General features: G+C 49.7%; 2 protein-coding genes across 4 annotated transcripts; both read left to right on the top strand.

Moving 5' to 3' along the window:
* Positions 1-804: 804 nt before the first annotated feature.
* Positions 805-1,485, top strand: LOC108092332 (calmodulin-2/4). Its single transcript, XM_017191868.1, has one exon. The coding sequence runs from the start codon at positions 884-886 to the stop codon at positions 1,328-1,330; it is 447 nt and encodes a 148-aa protein (XP_017047357.1). The 5' UTR covers positions 805-883; the 3' UTR covers positions 1,331-1,485.
* A 919-nt stretch (positions 1,486-2,404) lies between these two features.
* On the top strand, positions 2,405-17,891 carry LOC108092451 (protein bark beetle). 3 transcript variants are annotated; one of them, XM_017192037.1, is made up of 12 exons: positions 2,405-2,545; positions 5,696-6,302; positions 7,886-8,064; positions 8,133-14,392; positions 14,456-14,667; positions 14,730-15,085; positions 15,150-15,275; positions 15,387-15,410; positions 15,472-15,569; positions 15,631-16,001; positions 16,052-16,276; positions 16,379-17,891. In XM_017192037.1, exons 2-12 carry the CDS (start codon positions 5,820-5,822, stop codon positions 17,417-17,419), a joined length of 9,375 nt encoding a protein of 3,124 aa, XP_017047526.1. In that variant the 5' UTR covers positions 2,405-2,545; positions 5,696-5,819; the 3' UTR covers positions 17,420-17,891. The 3 variants fall into 3 exon arrangements, with proteins under 3 accessions (XP_017047526.1, XP_043063841.1, XP_017047525.1); XM_043207906.1 differs by lacking the exon at positions 2,405-2,545 and adding an exon at positions 2,586-2,662; XM_017192036.2 differs by lacking the exon at positions 2,405-2,545 and adding an exon at positions 5,144-5,240.

Genomic DNA, 17,891 nt, shown 5'->3' with positions numbered 1-17,891 from the left:
ATTCGGATTTTAAATGGAATTGATTTGAAGGTAATGTAATGATTTTATGAATATGTATTCGAGAACATCTTCTTCTGCAAATCTGTGAAGCGCTTCAAAGAATGCCAAGGTTTCCCCCGTTTGGGTAGTTAATTTGAAATAAAGTTGGCCAATATCAGAGAGATCGATGTCCAGATTTCTTGCTGCCCGACTGAAAGGAAGGGATCTGCGTGGAGCTATAAAAATCCACTGACTCACTCACATGAGGCCATCAATCAAAGACGGCGGTAATAATACTTCAGGCACGTTTCGAGGCCCCTCCCCGACCTCCTAGACACGACGGCTTGCGGTTTGTGGCAACGCCTTTAACATTGACTCAAATCGACCAAATCGGTGGACGGGGCTCGATTCGAAGTACACCTCTCAAACACGTAGAAAGTTCAATTAAAATGCCACGCAAATTGTCATCGCCGCCAGTTGGAGTTGCCTGGCTTCCTGGAATCCACCCATCCACCCGATGGGCGCCCGTTTTTCCCCTCCGATGACATCAATTTCTGGTTCAACTATAAAGTAATTCGCAGAGTTTCTCCGGCAGATGATATCATCTCAGGTCCAGGAAAGCACGTGATTTGTTTGCTAAATGTGGTGCGTGAGAATGCTCGGTTTTTGCCCTAAAACCGTACAAGTATTTATAATTATTCACCATATTTGGTGCAGTTGAATAGTTATTATTTTTAATATTTGAATAAGAGATTTTTTCAGAACATGGAAGAAAATAATTTTGAACTTAGTAGTCGAACAAAGTTATTCATTGGAGTGGAAACGTCGAGTAGGAGTCGACACCTTTCAGGCAAGCCGGAAAGTTAACAAGTTTTGACCCCTTCAGAAATCCCAGAATTGCGAAATGGAGGAGCTATCAAGGGAGGAGCAGGATCTGCTGCATAACACCTTCCGAATGCTGGACAGGGAGAACGAGGGAGCCCTCACCTCGAAGGAACTGGCAGTGGCGATCCGCGCTCTGGGTCGCCAGCCCAACGAGTCCGAGGTGCAGTCCATGATCAACGAGGTGGACTCCGACGGGAACGGCTCCATTGCGATGACCGAGTTCTGCAACGTGATCCTGCGCAAGATGCGCGACACCAGCAGGGAGGAGGAGCTGCGCGACTCCTTCCGCGTTTTCGACAAGCAGAACAACGGGTTTATTTCCCTTAACGACGTGAAAACCATCTTCATGGCACTGGGCGAAAAAGTGGAGGACGACGAGCTGGAGGAAATGATTCGCGAGTACGACACGGATCAGGATAACCACATCAACTTCGAGGAGTTTGTCAACATGATGACCTTGCGTTAGGCTCTACGCAGGAAGAATTTCAATTTAATAACAATGTTATATACCTTGTATACATTTTTCACTAAGAAACCAGAAAACATGCTTGCCAAAAATGTTATCATAAAGAGCACCAATGTTCAATGAATGTTCAAATAAAATTATATTGGTACCGCGCACTTTACAGCCCATAACATTCACAATTTTAGTCCGATTCCAAAGTTGCATATCGTCGAAATGTTTGTAATCGCATCCTTGAAGAGACTGCATTCAGAGTTTTCCATTTTCTGATGGTCGATATTTTGACCCCTATTCATATACCACTGTTCTATAATTTCACTGATTTGCTGGAGGTTTCCCAATTCAGATTATTCGAGCCCATTAATTTGCCCGATTTTATAGTGCTATAAATTGTGGTTGAGATATTGATCCATTTTCTCTACATGCTTACTGTGGCCGTATAGGTGGCGCTACCTTAGATCGTCTCAATAGTTACAATTTTAGGCACAACAACATTTGGCGCTACTGTACGGATTGGTCAGAAAGGTGAGCGATGTTAGCCAAATGAAGGATAACAAGGAATGTTGACCGAGCCATTACAGAAATCTTATTCAGGGCTTGTCCCTTAATAAATCTATCTATATATAATTTTATTTAAAAATCACGTATGTCAGTTCAATAAACCTGCAAGGCTAAGACCTATTATCATCACCCCAGCACCAAACTCAATTGACACTTGGCCCATGGTTAACAGAACCGCAATCCACCCACAAGACCGCCGACTGTTAACCGGTTGCCAACAGCAACAGGTCAAGAGGCAGCCCTGTTGCTCTGTTTTGTGGCTGGAACCCGAAGCTCCGACCGCTGCAGTTGCCACTTTCGGCATTTCGGCCAAGGCAACTGAGAGTGGAGTGGAGTGGAGTGCGAACCGAATTGACGGTTCGGAGACAAAGCTTCTCTGGGCTTTTGGCCCGCACCAGATGGGTTTACTCATGGGTTTACTTGGCCGCTTCGAACGACGGCCCCTCTCCGGTGAACTCATCGCGCTCAGCGGCGCTCGGCGTTCAGTTTTTCAGCTTTGAGTGGCGCTCAGTTCGGTTCAGAAGGTGTTCGCTGTTGGACGTGTGCGCTTGATCCGGGCCAGAAGAACGCTTGGCAGCAGTAACTTATTGATCTCAACGGTGCTTTGTTGTGTCTGCTCTTGGCTGTCACGTATACGTACAGTCGGTTCTTCAGTGTGTGAGTGATCGCTGGCTGACCGCGCCTTAAATGCGAAAAGCGTCGCTTCTGAAAAGCTGAAAATCCAATTTCAAATCTCTTTAAAATGTGTTTTAACTAAAACAAACAAAATCATAAGTGAAGTGCTCAATAATTTCAATATTTTAAACGAAAACCGAGGTGAAAAGCCAAAGCTTTGGGCCGAAAAGTGAGGTTGTGTTGGTGTCACAGCCAAAAAAGTATTACCAAACACACCAATACCTGCAACCGCCGAGTGGAGTTCACAAAGAAAACATACAAGACGCGCATTAAGTTTCGGCCTAAAAGCGATAAGATTCTGGTCTAAATCGTATTTTATGTTTATCTAAGAGATCTACCGTTGGAGAAATATAGTTATTGTGTATTTGCCTCTAAAATCTGTATTGTAGTGAGATTAGAGTGTATAGTTCTTATAAATGAGTGCGAAGAAAACCACCGGAGTATAAAGATTGGATCCGAAAATTCTGTTAGATGTTGCTCCGCTTCTTCTTTCTAGTTTTGCACGCTTTCTTGGCAGCAACTAATTGCCCCATCTGTAGCAATTTTTGCCTTTTTTTTGCGTTGGTTTGTGGCCAATAAACTGCAACTGCAACTTTTAAGCTGATGCGTTCAGCGAGCCGCAACGTTGGTTGCACTTGCTTGATATCACCCCCGATCCCCTCCTTATAGACAGGTTGCTCCCTATCCACGAGTTCCTCTCGCAGTTCCTCTGTCGCTTCCGTTCCGCATTAGTCATTCTGCTGGCAATTGAATGTGGAAGCCGATGACGCGTTGCCATTCTGGTTACAGGAAAGTCGCTAGTGAAATGTGGAAAAAGTGAATTAAAAGAACGTTTTCGCTTGCGTTAAAGGAAGTGGGGTATTATCAATCATTTGGCGACGATAAGGAAAGGCAAAACAAAGCAAACGACTCCCCGGGGCATTAAAAAACCGCTTAGATAAAAGTAACAATCAAAGAAACAAGTATGTGGACTAAAAGGTACTCAGTACTCATTAAATTATAAAATAATGGGAATGTAAAGCAGGCTGGTCAAGAAGCTTATAAGCATTTAAGCGTGGTGAGCATCATCAATGACCGTCTCATAGAGGGATACATATATGTACATTTATTCAGAAACAGAGAGAATAGTATTCTTTATTTGGTGAGATGCATTAGTCATGCGACGATCGTTGAAGCCGGCAAATGACTAACAAATTCTAGATACTTACATCCAAATTAAACAATAACAAGACATCAAACAACCATTAAATTGCCCACACAATTGGCATTATTCTAACAATTTTAGTTCATCCGGTTGTTGAACTCTTTGGTAGAACGGAAACTAAATTAAATTGCTGTAAAATTGACCAAAAACAGCTGCACAGCGGGAAAACCCTTTCACATCACAGAACCGGGAGAAAGCCTAATTATAGTAGACCTCTGCTTTGGAAATGAACCGATTTAGATGGTGTGTTAATTCAAAGCCAAAAGATGATGCAGAATTAATGGTAATAATAATGGGAAAAAAAATGAAATAAAAATAGATTTTGTAAACTCTTTGATCTTTGATGAGAACGAACTCTAAACAACCTACCAATGTGTTTCTAGGAAGTTTTGTGCAATTCTATTTGCGGTGGTTCCTATCTTATCAATTAATATTTGTATTATAGAAACAAATGACAAATGGGCAGCATACTTATATAAAGAATTTCCCAAATAACTTGACAGAGGACTAGTTAAGGTGCATTCACTTAACTTTTGACTACGCAAAATAGCAAGGCGCAAACCAAACCGAACCAAACCAAAGTTAATAACCCCATAAAAAGACAGACAATAAACCTTTGAATGCACTTCGAATGCAGTCACGGAAACCACAAAAACAACAACATTCCGCGTGCAAGTTGAGTCACATCCATCGAACGCCAGATACGAGATACAAGATACAATCCACACACGCACCGTTGCCCCTGCCCCCTCCCTGGAACCCAGCCCCATAAAGCTGCTTTGCATATTCGATAAATTTAAAATGCTGGTTGTCAAGAATATAGGAAGTACACAGAAAAAGAATTTTGGAAAATGTAATAAAACTAGTATTATGGTTTTAAAGTCTTTAAAAAGAAACAGTGATAAAAGATTTAGTTTCATTTGTAATTTTTTTTAAATTTAATTTTACCTGTTATTTGGTTTTTGGTGATCTCCACTTAATAGAGTTTTGCGCAGTGTAAAATGAGGGTGGGGAAAGTTTGGTAAAGCCCGTAAGTCGAAGGTGGAAATGCTTTCTTCTTTCTTCTTACTACGCACACGTAACCGAGAAAAAAATAAAGAAAATTTAAAAAAGAAAAACACGAGCTCGCTCTCACTGTCTCTCTCTTTCTTCAGCTTGCTCTCTTGTGGCATGAATGAAATGCCTACACATTTACAGTTATTTTACTAAAGTGGGGGAATTTGAACAACTCCCCAATATTTAACATGTTGTTGTTTGTTTGCCTCACTTCTTTTGTTATTGTTGTCGGCGGCCCCATCTCTTTCTCTCGGCCGCTCTCCCCATCGCGCCATCTCGCTCTCCGGTGGGTAATGCACGTAATTCCACATACTAAACCCTCTCGGTTTCTCAGTCGTTGCTAACGGTTCTTTGCGTATGGACGTGTTCTGTATGGGAAAAACATAAAACAGTCAAAGTGGAGAAAAGTTTGTTTGTGTGAGTGTGTTTTGGTAGGAGTTCTGTTGTGGTTTTTCGGTTCTCTTTTTGGGCCCGATCTCTTGGCGGCTTATCAGAAAAATTTGTTAACAATGCCATGGGCCTTTTTTGATGGAAACCCACCGAATTTCACATGTTTTCGTTGGGAAATCTCGAGATACTCGACTTTCAGGTGCTGAAAATACACAACAATAGGTGAACAATTACAGAATAGTGTGCTTTAATATCAACAATTGTCGGGAGCCATTAGCACAAAGTGAAAAATTTTTAAAAAACCAAAACTAAGTAAAGTTAAACCACCGACTTCATGGTTGGCTAAACCCCAAAAAGTGAAAAGTGTTTCCAAAAAAAAACGAAACAAAAAAGAAATCCAAGAATTGCAAAATTGTTTAGTTTGTAACTAAAGTGAATCTGAATTTCTATTTATTTTATGTTCAATTATTTCCCCTATCCAGCTGTTTAATAATCACAAAACTGCCATGGCGAATGTGTAATAAAAAACGTTAGTGAAGTAATCAATCGCAAGCAAAGTAAACCAAATTTAACGACAACGAAAAGTGATACGAAAACGATGCACAAATGAAGCTGCAGCGACGTAAAACCAACTGCCAACGAAAAAGTGAAACACCCACTAACTCAAAATGGGCCAACATATGTTTATGGCTCGTCGTAACGCTGGCTCTTTCGACCCACTTGGCAAGCGGCCAGGAAAGTCCGCCAGCAGAGAACTCCAGAGAGGTGGAACTGCTGCAGGATAATGATATCGAGTTCGCCAGTCTCGATGGCGCCACCCAACTTCTGCCAGCGACCCGACATTCCGGCGCAGACGTCACTGTGGCGCCACAAACATCCACCTCCCCGATGACGTCATCGCACTCGTACACCGAACTGCAAGGCGGGGAAATCCTGAGCGACCGAATCCTTCGGCGCAGCGAGAGTCCTTACTTGGCACGCGAGGACCTCGAGGTCCTCAGGGGCGCCCGACTGACCATCGAGCCGGGCGTGACCATCGAATTCGCCCCCACCAAAGGACTCAAAATCAGCGGGGTCCTGCAGGCGGTGGTAAGTCGGAAAACCCGAGTGGGGCAAGATTCATTAGTGGCAGTAACTCGAGAATGATTGACTGGGACGAAACCTTATATACAATAGATGGAGGAATAGAAACTGGGGTGAATGATTTTAAGTAAGCTGGGGAAATAATAGTTAATGTGTTTGCTTATGGAATGAATTATACTAATGAAAACAAAAAGCTTTTTTTGATTATATTGGCAATACATTAAAGTTGGTAGGACATTAGTAAAATAATGGAGCAATGTAATGGAAATAGTTACACATTGAATGGTATTTCCTGAATATATTTATGTCTAATTTAAAGGGTGTTTTGGGGGTTTAATCACAGAGGAATGGCTACACCTGTAGGCGTTTCGCGAATGATTAAGCGGCACCTGTTGCTATCAGAAGTCGAGGGTCCACCATGAGTAAGCTCACCGAAAGATAAGCCCGCACAAAAGTTTCGTACTGAGTTCTCTCACTGTTGACTTTGCAGCGATAAGATAGCGATTGTCTGATTTACACATCGTTGGAAGGGGGATGGCGGCGGAGATCGGACTTATCGAGGGCACACTATACGGGGTGCATAGCGGTAGGTTAGGGCCCGCAATCTTTAACCCCGCAAGTGGGTCAGCCAAGTTCAGCTGACTTCCTCTCAATTGCGCTGCACTTTGCATGTTCCGCTCCGCTCTCGGAGTGACTTCTCCAGTCACTTAATCAGCGGTCACGGGGTCACCGGGGGTTAATTAGATTTAAGTGAATGTCGGAGTCGCATAATTGACAATTCCACGGACCGAAAGGGAAACGATTAAATTAGCTTTGTCAAACTCTTAAGCCCGTTCTAAGCCGCCGGTATCGGTGTGTCGGAATGAGTGCTTCGCACTTGTTTTTGGGGGTATGCAAAACAGCTCTGAGTCACGGGCTCTCAAGGGTTAAGAGTTCACACCGCCTTGCCGTAAATTAAATAAAACTGTTTCGCGCGAGTGGGCGACTTCTCGCCCAAGATCGCTCTCCACTTCGGCGATGATCTTCGCAGCATAGGTGGTTCGTATAATTGACGCCCCAATTGGGTCGAAAATTATATACTACGTATTCTCCATGTCGGTTTTCATTGGCAAGCGAAGGCCAAGTGGCGCGAAGATATCATAATTGAAAACGAAAATAATTGTTTGCTGCCATACGTGAGAAAAACAGAGGCGAAGTGAAAAGTGTGAGCTCAAAAGAAAATGCAGACTTGACTTGATTTGACTGAAAAATAGTAAAGGAGAAGTGTTTCTAATCAAAATGTATGATTATTTTTAATTTTCGTCAGGTATTATTATTACAATTACATTTTGTATATGGGTGTTTTACATTTCCTCACCTAAAAAATGAATTTAGACAGTTTTTCATTTCAGTCTTAGCTTTTAATTCTAAAATGCGAGCCGCTTCTTAAAGCAACTGATTAGAATTACAGTTCCCTGAGTTTGGGGGCTTTTTACATAATGTGTGTGTGAGATTTGACCCAATTCTACTGATTAAAAAAGACTACATCTACCTGCTCTCATTTGCTTTGTAATAACCAAATTGTAACTTTTAATTTGTTTGATGATCAGGGCACACCAACGGAAAGAATCGTGCTGAAGTCGCAGAGCAACACGGCCAACTACAAGCTGGAGCTGCCCGACGACCAGGAGAAGGGCATCCGCCTGGTGGACGGACCCACTCCGGTGGAGGGACGACTGCAGCTGTTCCACAAGGGCGCCTGGCGGTCCGTCTGCTCCAACTCCAGAAAGTAAGTGATTGCTCAAGTAAGACCTATAAGCTCTTTCCCCAACTGAATATGAATGCTTCCCCCGACAGCTGGACATTGGCGGACTACGGAGTGGCCTGCAGGCAGCTGGGCTACCGCGGCGGGCGCTTCTGGAACTGGGTGGAGCGGACGGCGGGCTACTACCCGCGGCTCCTCTACGAGCAGCCCAAGTGCCGGGGCAGCGAGAGCGGTCTGCAGGAGTGCGCCTGGAGCTCCCGGCAGATGGGAGCGGGCGCGTGCGACTACCACAACGACCTGGGCGTCCAGTGCCTGCCGGTGCACTCGGAGCCGCTGGGCCACTGGCGCGGGATCTACTTCGACAACGCCCCCTCCACGAAGGCGCTGGGGCGGGACAACATCGTGTACGCGGCGCAGTCGGAGTCCCGGCTCAAGTACGTGGACATCGAGCGAGCGGGCAGCGGAACGGGGTTCAGCGCCAAGTCGGCGGTGGAGGTGCAGGGCCTGCCGCCCCAGATGGAGCACGTGGTGATCAGCCACTCGGCGTACACGGGCTTCAACAGCACGCGGCCCTGGGCGGGATTCCGGCTGCAGAACGTTACGGTGCGCAAGTGCAACGGCATCGGGGTGTTCGTCAACTCGAGCCAGGGAGCCGTGGAGCTGGAGGGCTGCTCCGTGGTGGACAACGCCGGCGACGGGGTCAAGTACGTTGGCCACGACCTGCGGGGCAGCGAGCGGAAGGACCGGGCCAGCATCTACGACTTCTGCACCCTGCCCACCACCGCCGGGCAGACGTACCCCATCTCGCTCTCGTTCACCCAGAAGTACTACGCGGGCAGCGGCAAGGAGTGCGGCAAGTACTTCTTCACCCGGCCGGGCTACCTGCTGACGCTCCACTTCGAGCACTTCGTGCTCATGCAGAACGAGACGGCCACCGTGGAGGTCTACGACGGGGCCTCCACCACCGACCGTCTGCTCTTCCAGTGGCGGGCGCGGAACAACACGCGACCCCAGAGCGTCACCTCCACGCGGGAGAAGATGTTCGTGCGGATCCGGGCGGATGCGAGGCAGGAGCTGAACGGCTTCTTCCGGATGACCTCCGGCGACTCGGTGGCCTACGACCTCAAGGTGGCCCAGTCGACGGTGGAGGACAACGGCGGGCGGGGTGTGGCCGTCGACAACATCCGCTCGAGGCTGCACGTGCACAGCAGCTCCGTCTCCGGGAACGGGCACGTGGCCGGGGTGCACGTGACCAGCGGAGCGGGGGACGTGAACATCACCAGCTCGAACATCAGCTTCAACAACGGAGCGGGCGTGAACATCACCTACTACGGAGGCAACCGGAACATCTCGCGGTCCGCTCTCACCTCTAATAGGGGATACGGAGTGGCCACCTGGCTGAACCACACCGCGGAGGCGGACCGCATGGAGTACATACCCTTCAACCAGACCAGCGTGGTGGAGTACTCGCAGATCGGGGGCAACCTGGAGACGGGCGTATTCCACGGCAACTTCTGCCGGCCCATCTGGGTGAACATCACGGGAAACAGCTTCAACGGCAGCCAGCAGAACGACATATTCATCGAGTCCTGCTACCAGGCCACCGCCGACGGACGACCCAACATGCAGCTCCAGCTGGGGCACAACCAGTTCAAGTACTCCCAGGCGAACTCGATCTTCCTCAGCCCGGCGCTGAACCTCCAGGGGAGGATCGAGTACAACATGTTCCGCTTCGGCTCCTACGGCTGCCTGTTCGTGAACAACGACTACATCTACCCGGAGTTCAACTACTTTCCGGTGAGGCTCATTATCCAGAGCAACTACTTCATGCGGAACAGCGGCGTCCACGTGGTTTCCCTGGGCCTCTCCCCCTACAGCAGGGCGGAGGTGCAGTACATCCTCTTCACGCGGAACTTCGTGCGGGGGAACAACATCACGGAGGCCTTCGGACCACTGATTGCTGGCTCGGAGGGAAGTGACGGGGCCGGTCGCCTGAATCCCCGCTCCCGGGTGGCCGCTCCCGTCGTCGTGGGATCGAGCAACGTGGACGTGTTCCGGAACATCCTGCACAACCTGGACTCCATGTACGAGATAGGCTCGCAGCTCACGGACCAGAGCAAGATCATCAACGCCACCTGCAACTGGCTGGGCCATACGGACGAGAACAAGATCTACGCCAGGCTCTTCCACCGCAACGACCGCTACAATCTGGCCAAGATCAGCTACATCCCCTACCTGCTGCACAGCTCCAACCCGGGCTCCACCGCCATGATCACGGTCTCCACGGTGGTGCCCCGCTTCTTCCACGAGGGCAGCGACATCATCGGTGGGGAGGTGGACGGCCAGGACATGGTGCCGGCTGGCACCTACACGGTCACCAAGGACATCAACATCAGGCCCGGCGGCAAGCTCATCCTCCAGCCGGGAACCATCCTCAAGTTTGAGCCGAGCGTGGGCATGATGGTGGCGGGCAAACTGGAGGCCAGAGGTCGCCGCCCCGACGACATACTCTTCACCCTGAAAAGGGAAACGATCATAAACGAGCACAACGACACGGAGACCATCGATCTGGACAGCGAGACGGAGGCGATTGACATGGAAACGGAGGCGGTTCCCTCGGACGGAGTTCCCAGGGTCCCGGTTCGATTGGTCGGGGGTGCGGGTGCCAACGAGGGAAGGCTCCAGGTTTACCTCAAGGGACGGTGGGGCACCGTCTGCGACTACGGCTGGAATGTCCTGAACGCCGCCCTGGTCTGCCACCAGCTGGGCTACTCCCTGAACCCGCAGGACTGGCGACTACTCCGCTCCCAGCTGCCGAATGCCGGCACCTCCGAGGACGTCCTGGTGGCCAACGTGAGGTGCACGCTGCAGGATCGCGATGTCACCAAGTGCCAGGCGGAGTACGAGTTCGAGAACACCTGCAGCCACGAGAACGACGTGGGCATCAGGTGCTACGAGGGAGCTTGGGCCGGCGTGCGGTTCAGCATGCTGGCCGAGCGGGCTGATCTGCAGTACGTGACTGTGGAGAAGGCCGGACTCTTCGACTACACCACCAACGCCTTCAAGCCCGCCGTGCAAATGGACCACGCCCGTCACAACCTGGAGAACGTGAGGGTCGTTAACAACCTGCAAGACGGCTTGGGCATTGTGTACTCCGATATCTACGCCGGAAAGTCGGTGAACAACATCAAGAACTCGGAGTTCTCTGGCAACAGGGGAAGTGGCATCAGCCTGAAACAACTCGACTTCAGGATCTCGGGATCGATAATCAAGGACAACAAGGGAAGTGGCGTCTCCCACGACCCTGTGATATCCGCCTTGGACCAAAAGGAAATCGGTGGGTGGTTCAACATGGCCAGGGACTTCAACTCCTTCGACACGGACTACGATCCCTATGTGTTGCCCCACGAAATCAGCAACATAGACTTGGGCACCTTCGAGCACAAGTACATTAGAACCGAAGAGCTGCTCGGGCAGAATGTGAACAGGAAAATAGTGGTTCAGTGTCCAGCTGGCTACGTCATCGGCATCCAGCTCCTGAACCCCATTCACAACCTCTCCACAGAGAGCATTAACATCCTGAACGCCAGGACAGAAAACATTAGAAGCGATTTGTGGCAAGTTAAGAGGGACTTGACCGTGTTCCCCGCAACGAGCAGCAGCTATGGCATTATAATCTACTACGAGAGTGGCTTACAAGCTCTGGGAGGAGCTGTTCTGATGCTGAGTACAGTCACCGCTCCGGTTCAAAACATAAGGAACCGCATAGTCAGCGGAGCTGTGCCCACCCTCACCATCCGGTCGACAAAGATACAGAAGAACCTGAGGGGTATCACAGGAGTCTATTACAATCGCTACCTGGGCGACAATGGGGAGTACTACTTGAGGAAGGCCAACGAGTCGATTAAGCTAATCAACTCCGAGTTGAGCTACAACGAGCGGGAGGCCGTACTCATAAGGTCACCTTTCTGGGATGTGATCTCCAGCAATCTTTCGGAGATCACTCTGCATTTCAACGGCTCGCTGATTACCCAAAACGGCCTTGGCATTCGACAAGTTTCGAAGGACCTGCGATCGTCAAACAATCTATTCCACTACGTGATTCAGGACACCACTGTGGAGCAGAACACCCATGGAGGCTTCCAGGTGGCGCTTCCGTATGTCTGGCAGTACAACGAGAACTTCACCCACTCGATTTACTTCGGCAACAGCACTTGGCAGAGGAATCGCGACTTCCGCATCTCCGTTTCCGGGCACTACACCGTGTTCAACATAACCTCGAATGTCTTCAGGGAGAACAACTGTCCCGGAGCTCTGATTTCGCTCGAAGGAATGGAGAAGCGACTGCGCTTCGACAACAATCGCTTCGAGGCGAACAACGCCAAATTCGTGCTGCTCTTCAAGGCGGACTCCCTCAGTGAGATAATCGGACAAGTGCCTGCCAGCATCGAGTACAACAGCTTCAAGGGCAACAGTATTGTGACCATGACCGCGAACTACAGGAACCACTACATGAAAGCTGCGAGGAGAATAAAGAAGCAGCACAAGATGCCCACCGCGGTGATCCGATTGGACGGAGTCCAGAACGTCAGACTGTATCGCAATCTGATATCCGAAAACGAAATGGACTACAATCTGGTGGCGGGTGTGAGGTCCGCCAGGTTGAACAACTACTTCGAGGCGAGGGAGAACTGGTGGGGCACCAAGGACACCGCCTTCATAGAGGCCAAGATCTTCGACTTCGACAACTGGAACGACCATGCGGACGTCATATACCAACCCTTCCTCATCGAGGACAGCTACGACGCCAGTGTGTCCGTGGTCGTGCCCTTCGATCAGGATCAGGAAATCGACTTGGCCACCTACCGAGGAGGCAGGGTGTACAAGGACCTGATTCTGAGGAGACAGAGCACCCCCTACTATATATCCTCCGACATCACAGTGATGCCTGGCAAGACGCTGACCATCAACCACGGGGTCACAATGGAGTTTGAGCCCAACGTGGGCATACTGGTTTTGGGTACTCTGACTGCGGTTGGTTACAAGGAGTCGCCCATCGTGATGAGACCCTTCAGGAACGCCACGAGGGAATCTCTGGTGGATGCTCAGCCCAAGAAGCGCGCCCTAGAAGACATGAGTGCTCCCCTTACCGAATTCGACTCCATAAGACTCTGCACCAGTGCCAATAATTGCACCGGAGACGCCGACGGAATGTTCGGATTGAACGAGGGATTCCTGGAATACTTCAACCACACCACTTTGCAATGGGTTCCCATTTGCGACAGCAGATTCACGGAGCGGAATGCCCAAGTTGTCTGCCGGGAGCTGGGCTACGATCCCCTGAACGTTTACTACGGCCACGATCGGCGGATAGAGTTCCACACGAACTCCTTGACCCGAATTTGGTCCTGGGTCCAGCCACTGGAGTGCCAAGGCGACGAGGAGCGAATGGAGGACTGTGCCGAGCGCCTGAATGGCCAGCTCTACGGACACCGTCACGAGTGCCGGTGGGACGACGTCTTCGTGTTCGTCAGCTGCAACAGCTTGGCCGACGACGAAGTTTACTGGGGCGGCATCCGATTCGCCAACTCCAAGTTCGAGGAGATCCAGTACGAGCACCGTATGCACAACACAAGATCGCATGCGAGGTTGCCCCTGAGGGAGAGCCAACTGGAGTTCGTGAGGATCGAGCAGGCCGGCATTCTCCACAACCACAAGGCAGCTGCCATCCAGGCCATTCACAAGAACCCCTCGATAACCTCGGTGAGCATCGAGAACTCGGCCAACGACGGCATCAACCTGATAGCTCCCAGTGGCAAGCTGAACCTAAACCACCTGAACATCAACAAAACATTGGGAACCGGCATCAGCATTGTGTCCCTGAGTGGCGAAGGTCGCGATAGCGATGAATCCAGCTTCACTCCGCTGAAGAAACTAGACATTCCGTATAAGCTCTTCTCCCTGGTGGACATCTGCGATCCCCAGAAGGTGCTGACCATCGAGGAACGGATGATAGTCTACTACAAGTACGACAACAACCCCGTGAACTGTGTGAAGATCTTCACCTCCGCGTTCCGAGCCAAGCCAATTGGTTTCCGGTTGCTGCAATCCAATCTCTTCAATCACTCAAAGTTGTACGGACGAACGGACTTTATAAAGCTGTACGACGGCGATATCTACAACGTGACGGCGACCTACTTGGGCAAAATTGAGTCCGATACGGATAACCAAAGGGCGTTCTTCAAGACCAAGGGCCCAACGATGAGCCTCCAGTTGGTGGCCAGTGGTGCTCCCGAAACCCACGGTTTCATAGCTGAGGTCGTGACCGTGCCCATTTCCACTTTGGGCCAATGTAAGTTAACCGCTTAAGTAATCTGGATATGTCAATATACTAAATCCTCTGATAATTCCACAGATCGCGATGCTCTGCACAACATCACAGATACTCACATCTCAGGTGCGATGAAGGGGGCGGTTAGCTATTCCTCGGCGGGAGAGGTCACGCCCACTTTGACCCTCATAGGCAATCGGATCGAGAAGAACTGTCGGCAATTGTATGGCAACTTCTCCACCTGCACTTCAGCTTTGAATTTGGATGTGCAGAACATGAATTCCCTGTACTTTATGGTGAGTGGAGATGAAAGCAACTTGTGATACAAATCTATAATGCATTCTTTTTGAATCTTCAGAACAATTTAATAGCAGAAAACCAGGGAGGCCTGAAGATCCGAGCCGATTCTCGGGGTTCGGCCACATCGCTTCGCGGCTTTGTTCACCACAACCTCTTCATGAGGAATCGAAACCGTCCTGCTCTCTTCGTGGAGGGTCGGCAGTCCTCGCCGTATCAGGAAGTGGAGCTGTACCGCAACTACTTTGCCCAAAATATGGCTGGATACGAGGACGTGATCAGACTGTGCCAAGTGGTGTCCAACTTTAGCTACAACTACGTGCACAGCAACGTCGGCGGAAGAATCATGGAGGTTTCCGGATTCGAAAAGGTGCGACTGCAGATCTACCAGACCACGGCTCACAATGGTTTCTACAGGTATGCCTTGCTTTACTAGAAAGTAATTACATATTATATTAAATGCAACATCCATGGCTTTTAGAAATTTCGCCACCAACTGGATGACCAGGGCAACAATTGTGGCTGGAACAGCGGGTCAGCAGTATGTGGATAACATTTTCGAAAACTACGAAAACGATTATGAGCTGTTAACCGTCAACAATTCGATGTAAGTTTTATCTAAAGTTGCATTTACTTTTCACAACTTCACTTTTCAATCTGTTTCTGGGTGCCTAATCGATGCCTTTTTCTATATTTCCTTCAATTTTCCTTCCTGTAGTTTGAGTTTTGACTATGAAAACAGGTAAGACAAAATATTAGATAACCGAATGCAACATATTTAACTTATAAATCTCTTCAACTAGGACCTTTGAAACCTGGAGCTCTAAGATTGATGCTCGCCACAATTACTGGAGCTATAATAATACCATTTCAGTGCAGAGTCGTATCAGAGATAAATCAGGTGAGTTTCTATAAAAACAAATAGGTAACATAAGCTCTAATTAATTGATCCCATTAAATAGATGATCCCATGTTGCTGGAGGTTCTGGCAGTGCCCTTCCAAATGAACAACGAAACCATTCTGGATGGCAAGTGTCCTCCGGGTTGGGCTTTAGTGCATGACACCTGCTTCATTTACGTGGGGGCACCCATGACTTTCCACGAGGCTCGGGACTTCTGTCGCTCGGAGAACTCCACAATGCCGTTCATTCGGACGGATAAGACCACGCTGTGGAAGTATCTGCAGAGCCAGATGAGGCACCTCAAATACCCGGACAAGGTCTGGATTCAGGACTACAACCACATTGAGCGCTGCACGAGCTTCGTGTTTGGGGAGATCGAACTGGAGGAGTGCAGCAAGGAGCGCGGTTTCATATGCGAAATGGATCCAAGAGTAGGAACAAATTAATGTAACCTAAACCCTTACTAATCTCTTTTCATCAGGTGATTATTGATCCCTTGTCCTGGCGCGCAGACATCTTCGCCATCAGTATTATCTCGGCCTTCGTCCTCGCCATTATCCTGCTCATCCTGGTGGCCTTCTGCTGGTTCGCCAAGTCGAAGCACCGGCATGTCCAGCGGCTCCAGCGGAGGAACAGCATCCGCCAGAGTTTGCGCAGCCTGAACAGCATTGATCCGCAGGGTTCCCTTCGCCGCAGGCCCAATTATGTATGATTTTCTTTTGATTTGATCAGTTCTTAGTTTTTCATTTCGTTTTTCCCCTTTTGTTTTTTTCCGTTTTATGTTGTTGCTTTTGTTTGGCGAAATCAGAACATGTCCAGCAACGGAACGCTGTCCAAGGCTCAGGACTACAAGCAGATGGTGGCCAATGGCTCCATTGACTCCATGGACAAAAGCGTCCTGAGCTCGGAGGCCGGCAGCTTCGAGGGCTACGAGCAGAAGCCCCATTACAACGAGTACGTGAACCAGAACGCCCTGCGACCGGTGCAGCCCGCCCAGGATCACCAGAGCCACAAGGTGGCCACCATTTCCAAGGCGAGTGGCCACCGGGCGAGAGCTGCCGCCGCCGCAGCCGCCGCCTTGGAACCGGACGCCTTCGAGCTGAGCTACCGGAACGAGGGATTCCGGGACAACTCCACCTACGGTGGAGGCACCAGAGCCAACTCGATCAGCACCAGTGTAGCCGAGGACACGCCAATCATACACCACACGGACCAGGACGTCGACGAGGGTGGCTCTGACTACTACGGCAACGCCAGCACCTTGCCACTGCGCACCGAGGCAGGTGGCAGCAGCGCCGGCGGAAGGCGCGGCCAGCCCGGCTTGGCCTTCCTCAGCGAACTGAAGCAGAACCTGCCGGAGTACCAGAGGAGCTCCCACAGCAGCTTCATGCCGCAGCGGAGCAGCGGCGACTCCCTGCCCTTCGATCAAAAACTGGACCAGTTCAACTACTCCACGGAGTCCTCACTGTACCGTCCGGCGCCCTCGGTCCCCAGCCAGCAGGCAACGCCGGCTGACATGCGGCGGCCGGACTCGTACTACACGGCCGTCAGAAGCAGCAAGGCTCCAGCCTCGCACTACCGGACCCCGAGGCCCCTGGCTCAACCCCCGGCCGCACCAAATGTGGCGCCTTCGGGTGGACCGACCCACGCCCGTCCCAAGACGCTCTACCAAACGGCCTCCGGGGAGTCCTCGCCGACGAGCCCGTCTCCGCTGACCAATCCGTACCACCGCTCCAAGTCGGAGGCCCTGCTGGAGACGGATTTTGATGGGGACGGTGGGGCGGGGGGACTGCAGCCCCTGCAGACAAACGGACGAAGTCACAGCCAGCCACTGGAAACTGCCATGTGAAGAGTCGTCATCCACTTCATACTCTAATTTAACACTCACTCGACACCGAGCTTTTTGCGGACCTGACAAAACACAATGAACTCTAGTTTAGTTTTCTGCTTAAGAGGTTCGTTCTTAGATAGCATCTCCTCTTGATTAGTCAAGAAATTGAAGTCTTGAATAAGAGGGTAGTGCCTTTGAAAGGTAATAGGTATTCCTTAGATTTGTAGGTCCTTGCCTAATTTTTGTCAGGTGCGCTCGAGGTTCCAACCACAACAGCTTCGTAGTTTTTATTTGCCCTTAAAGTATAATTTTTAAATCGAGATTACGATAGAGAGAGACCAAGAGAGACGAACACGCCCGCCCGTTGTTTTTTTGTGGTAAACTTAGATCATTCCATCCATTAGTCTTAAGTCTACGATTAATATTTGCCGAACGAATTAATCATAAGTTGTTGTATATAAACAGAAAAATAAAACGAATTAAATGAAAA

Source organism: Drosophila ficusphila, unplaced genomic scaffold (assembly GCF_018152265.1).
Source record: "Drosophila ficusphila isolate 14025-0441.05 unplaced genomic scaffold, ASM1815226v1 contig_412, whole genome shotgun sequence".
NCBI classification, from domain to species: domain Eukaryota; kingdom Metazoa; phylum Arthropoda; class Insecta; order Diptera; family Drosophilidae; genus Drosophila; species Drosophila ficusphila.
Note: the sequence above shows the minus strand (reverse complement) of the source record. Positions and strands in the feature narration are given on the sequence as shown.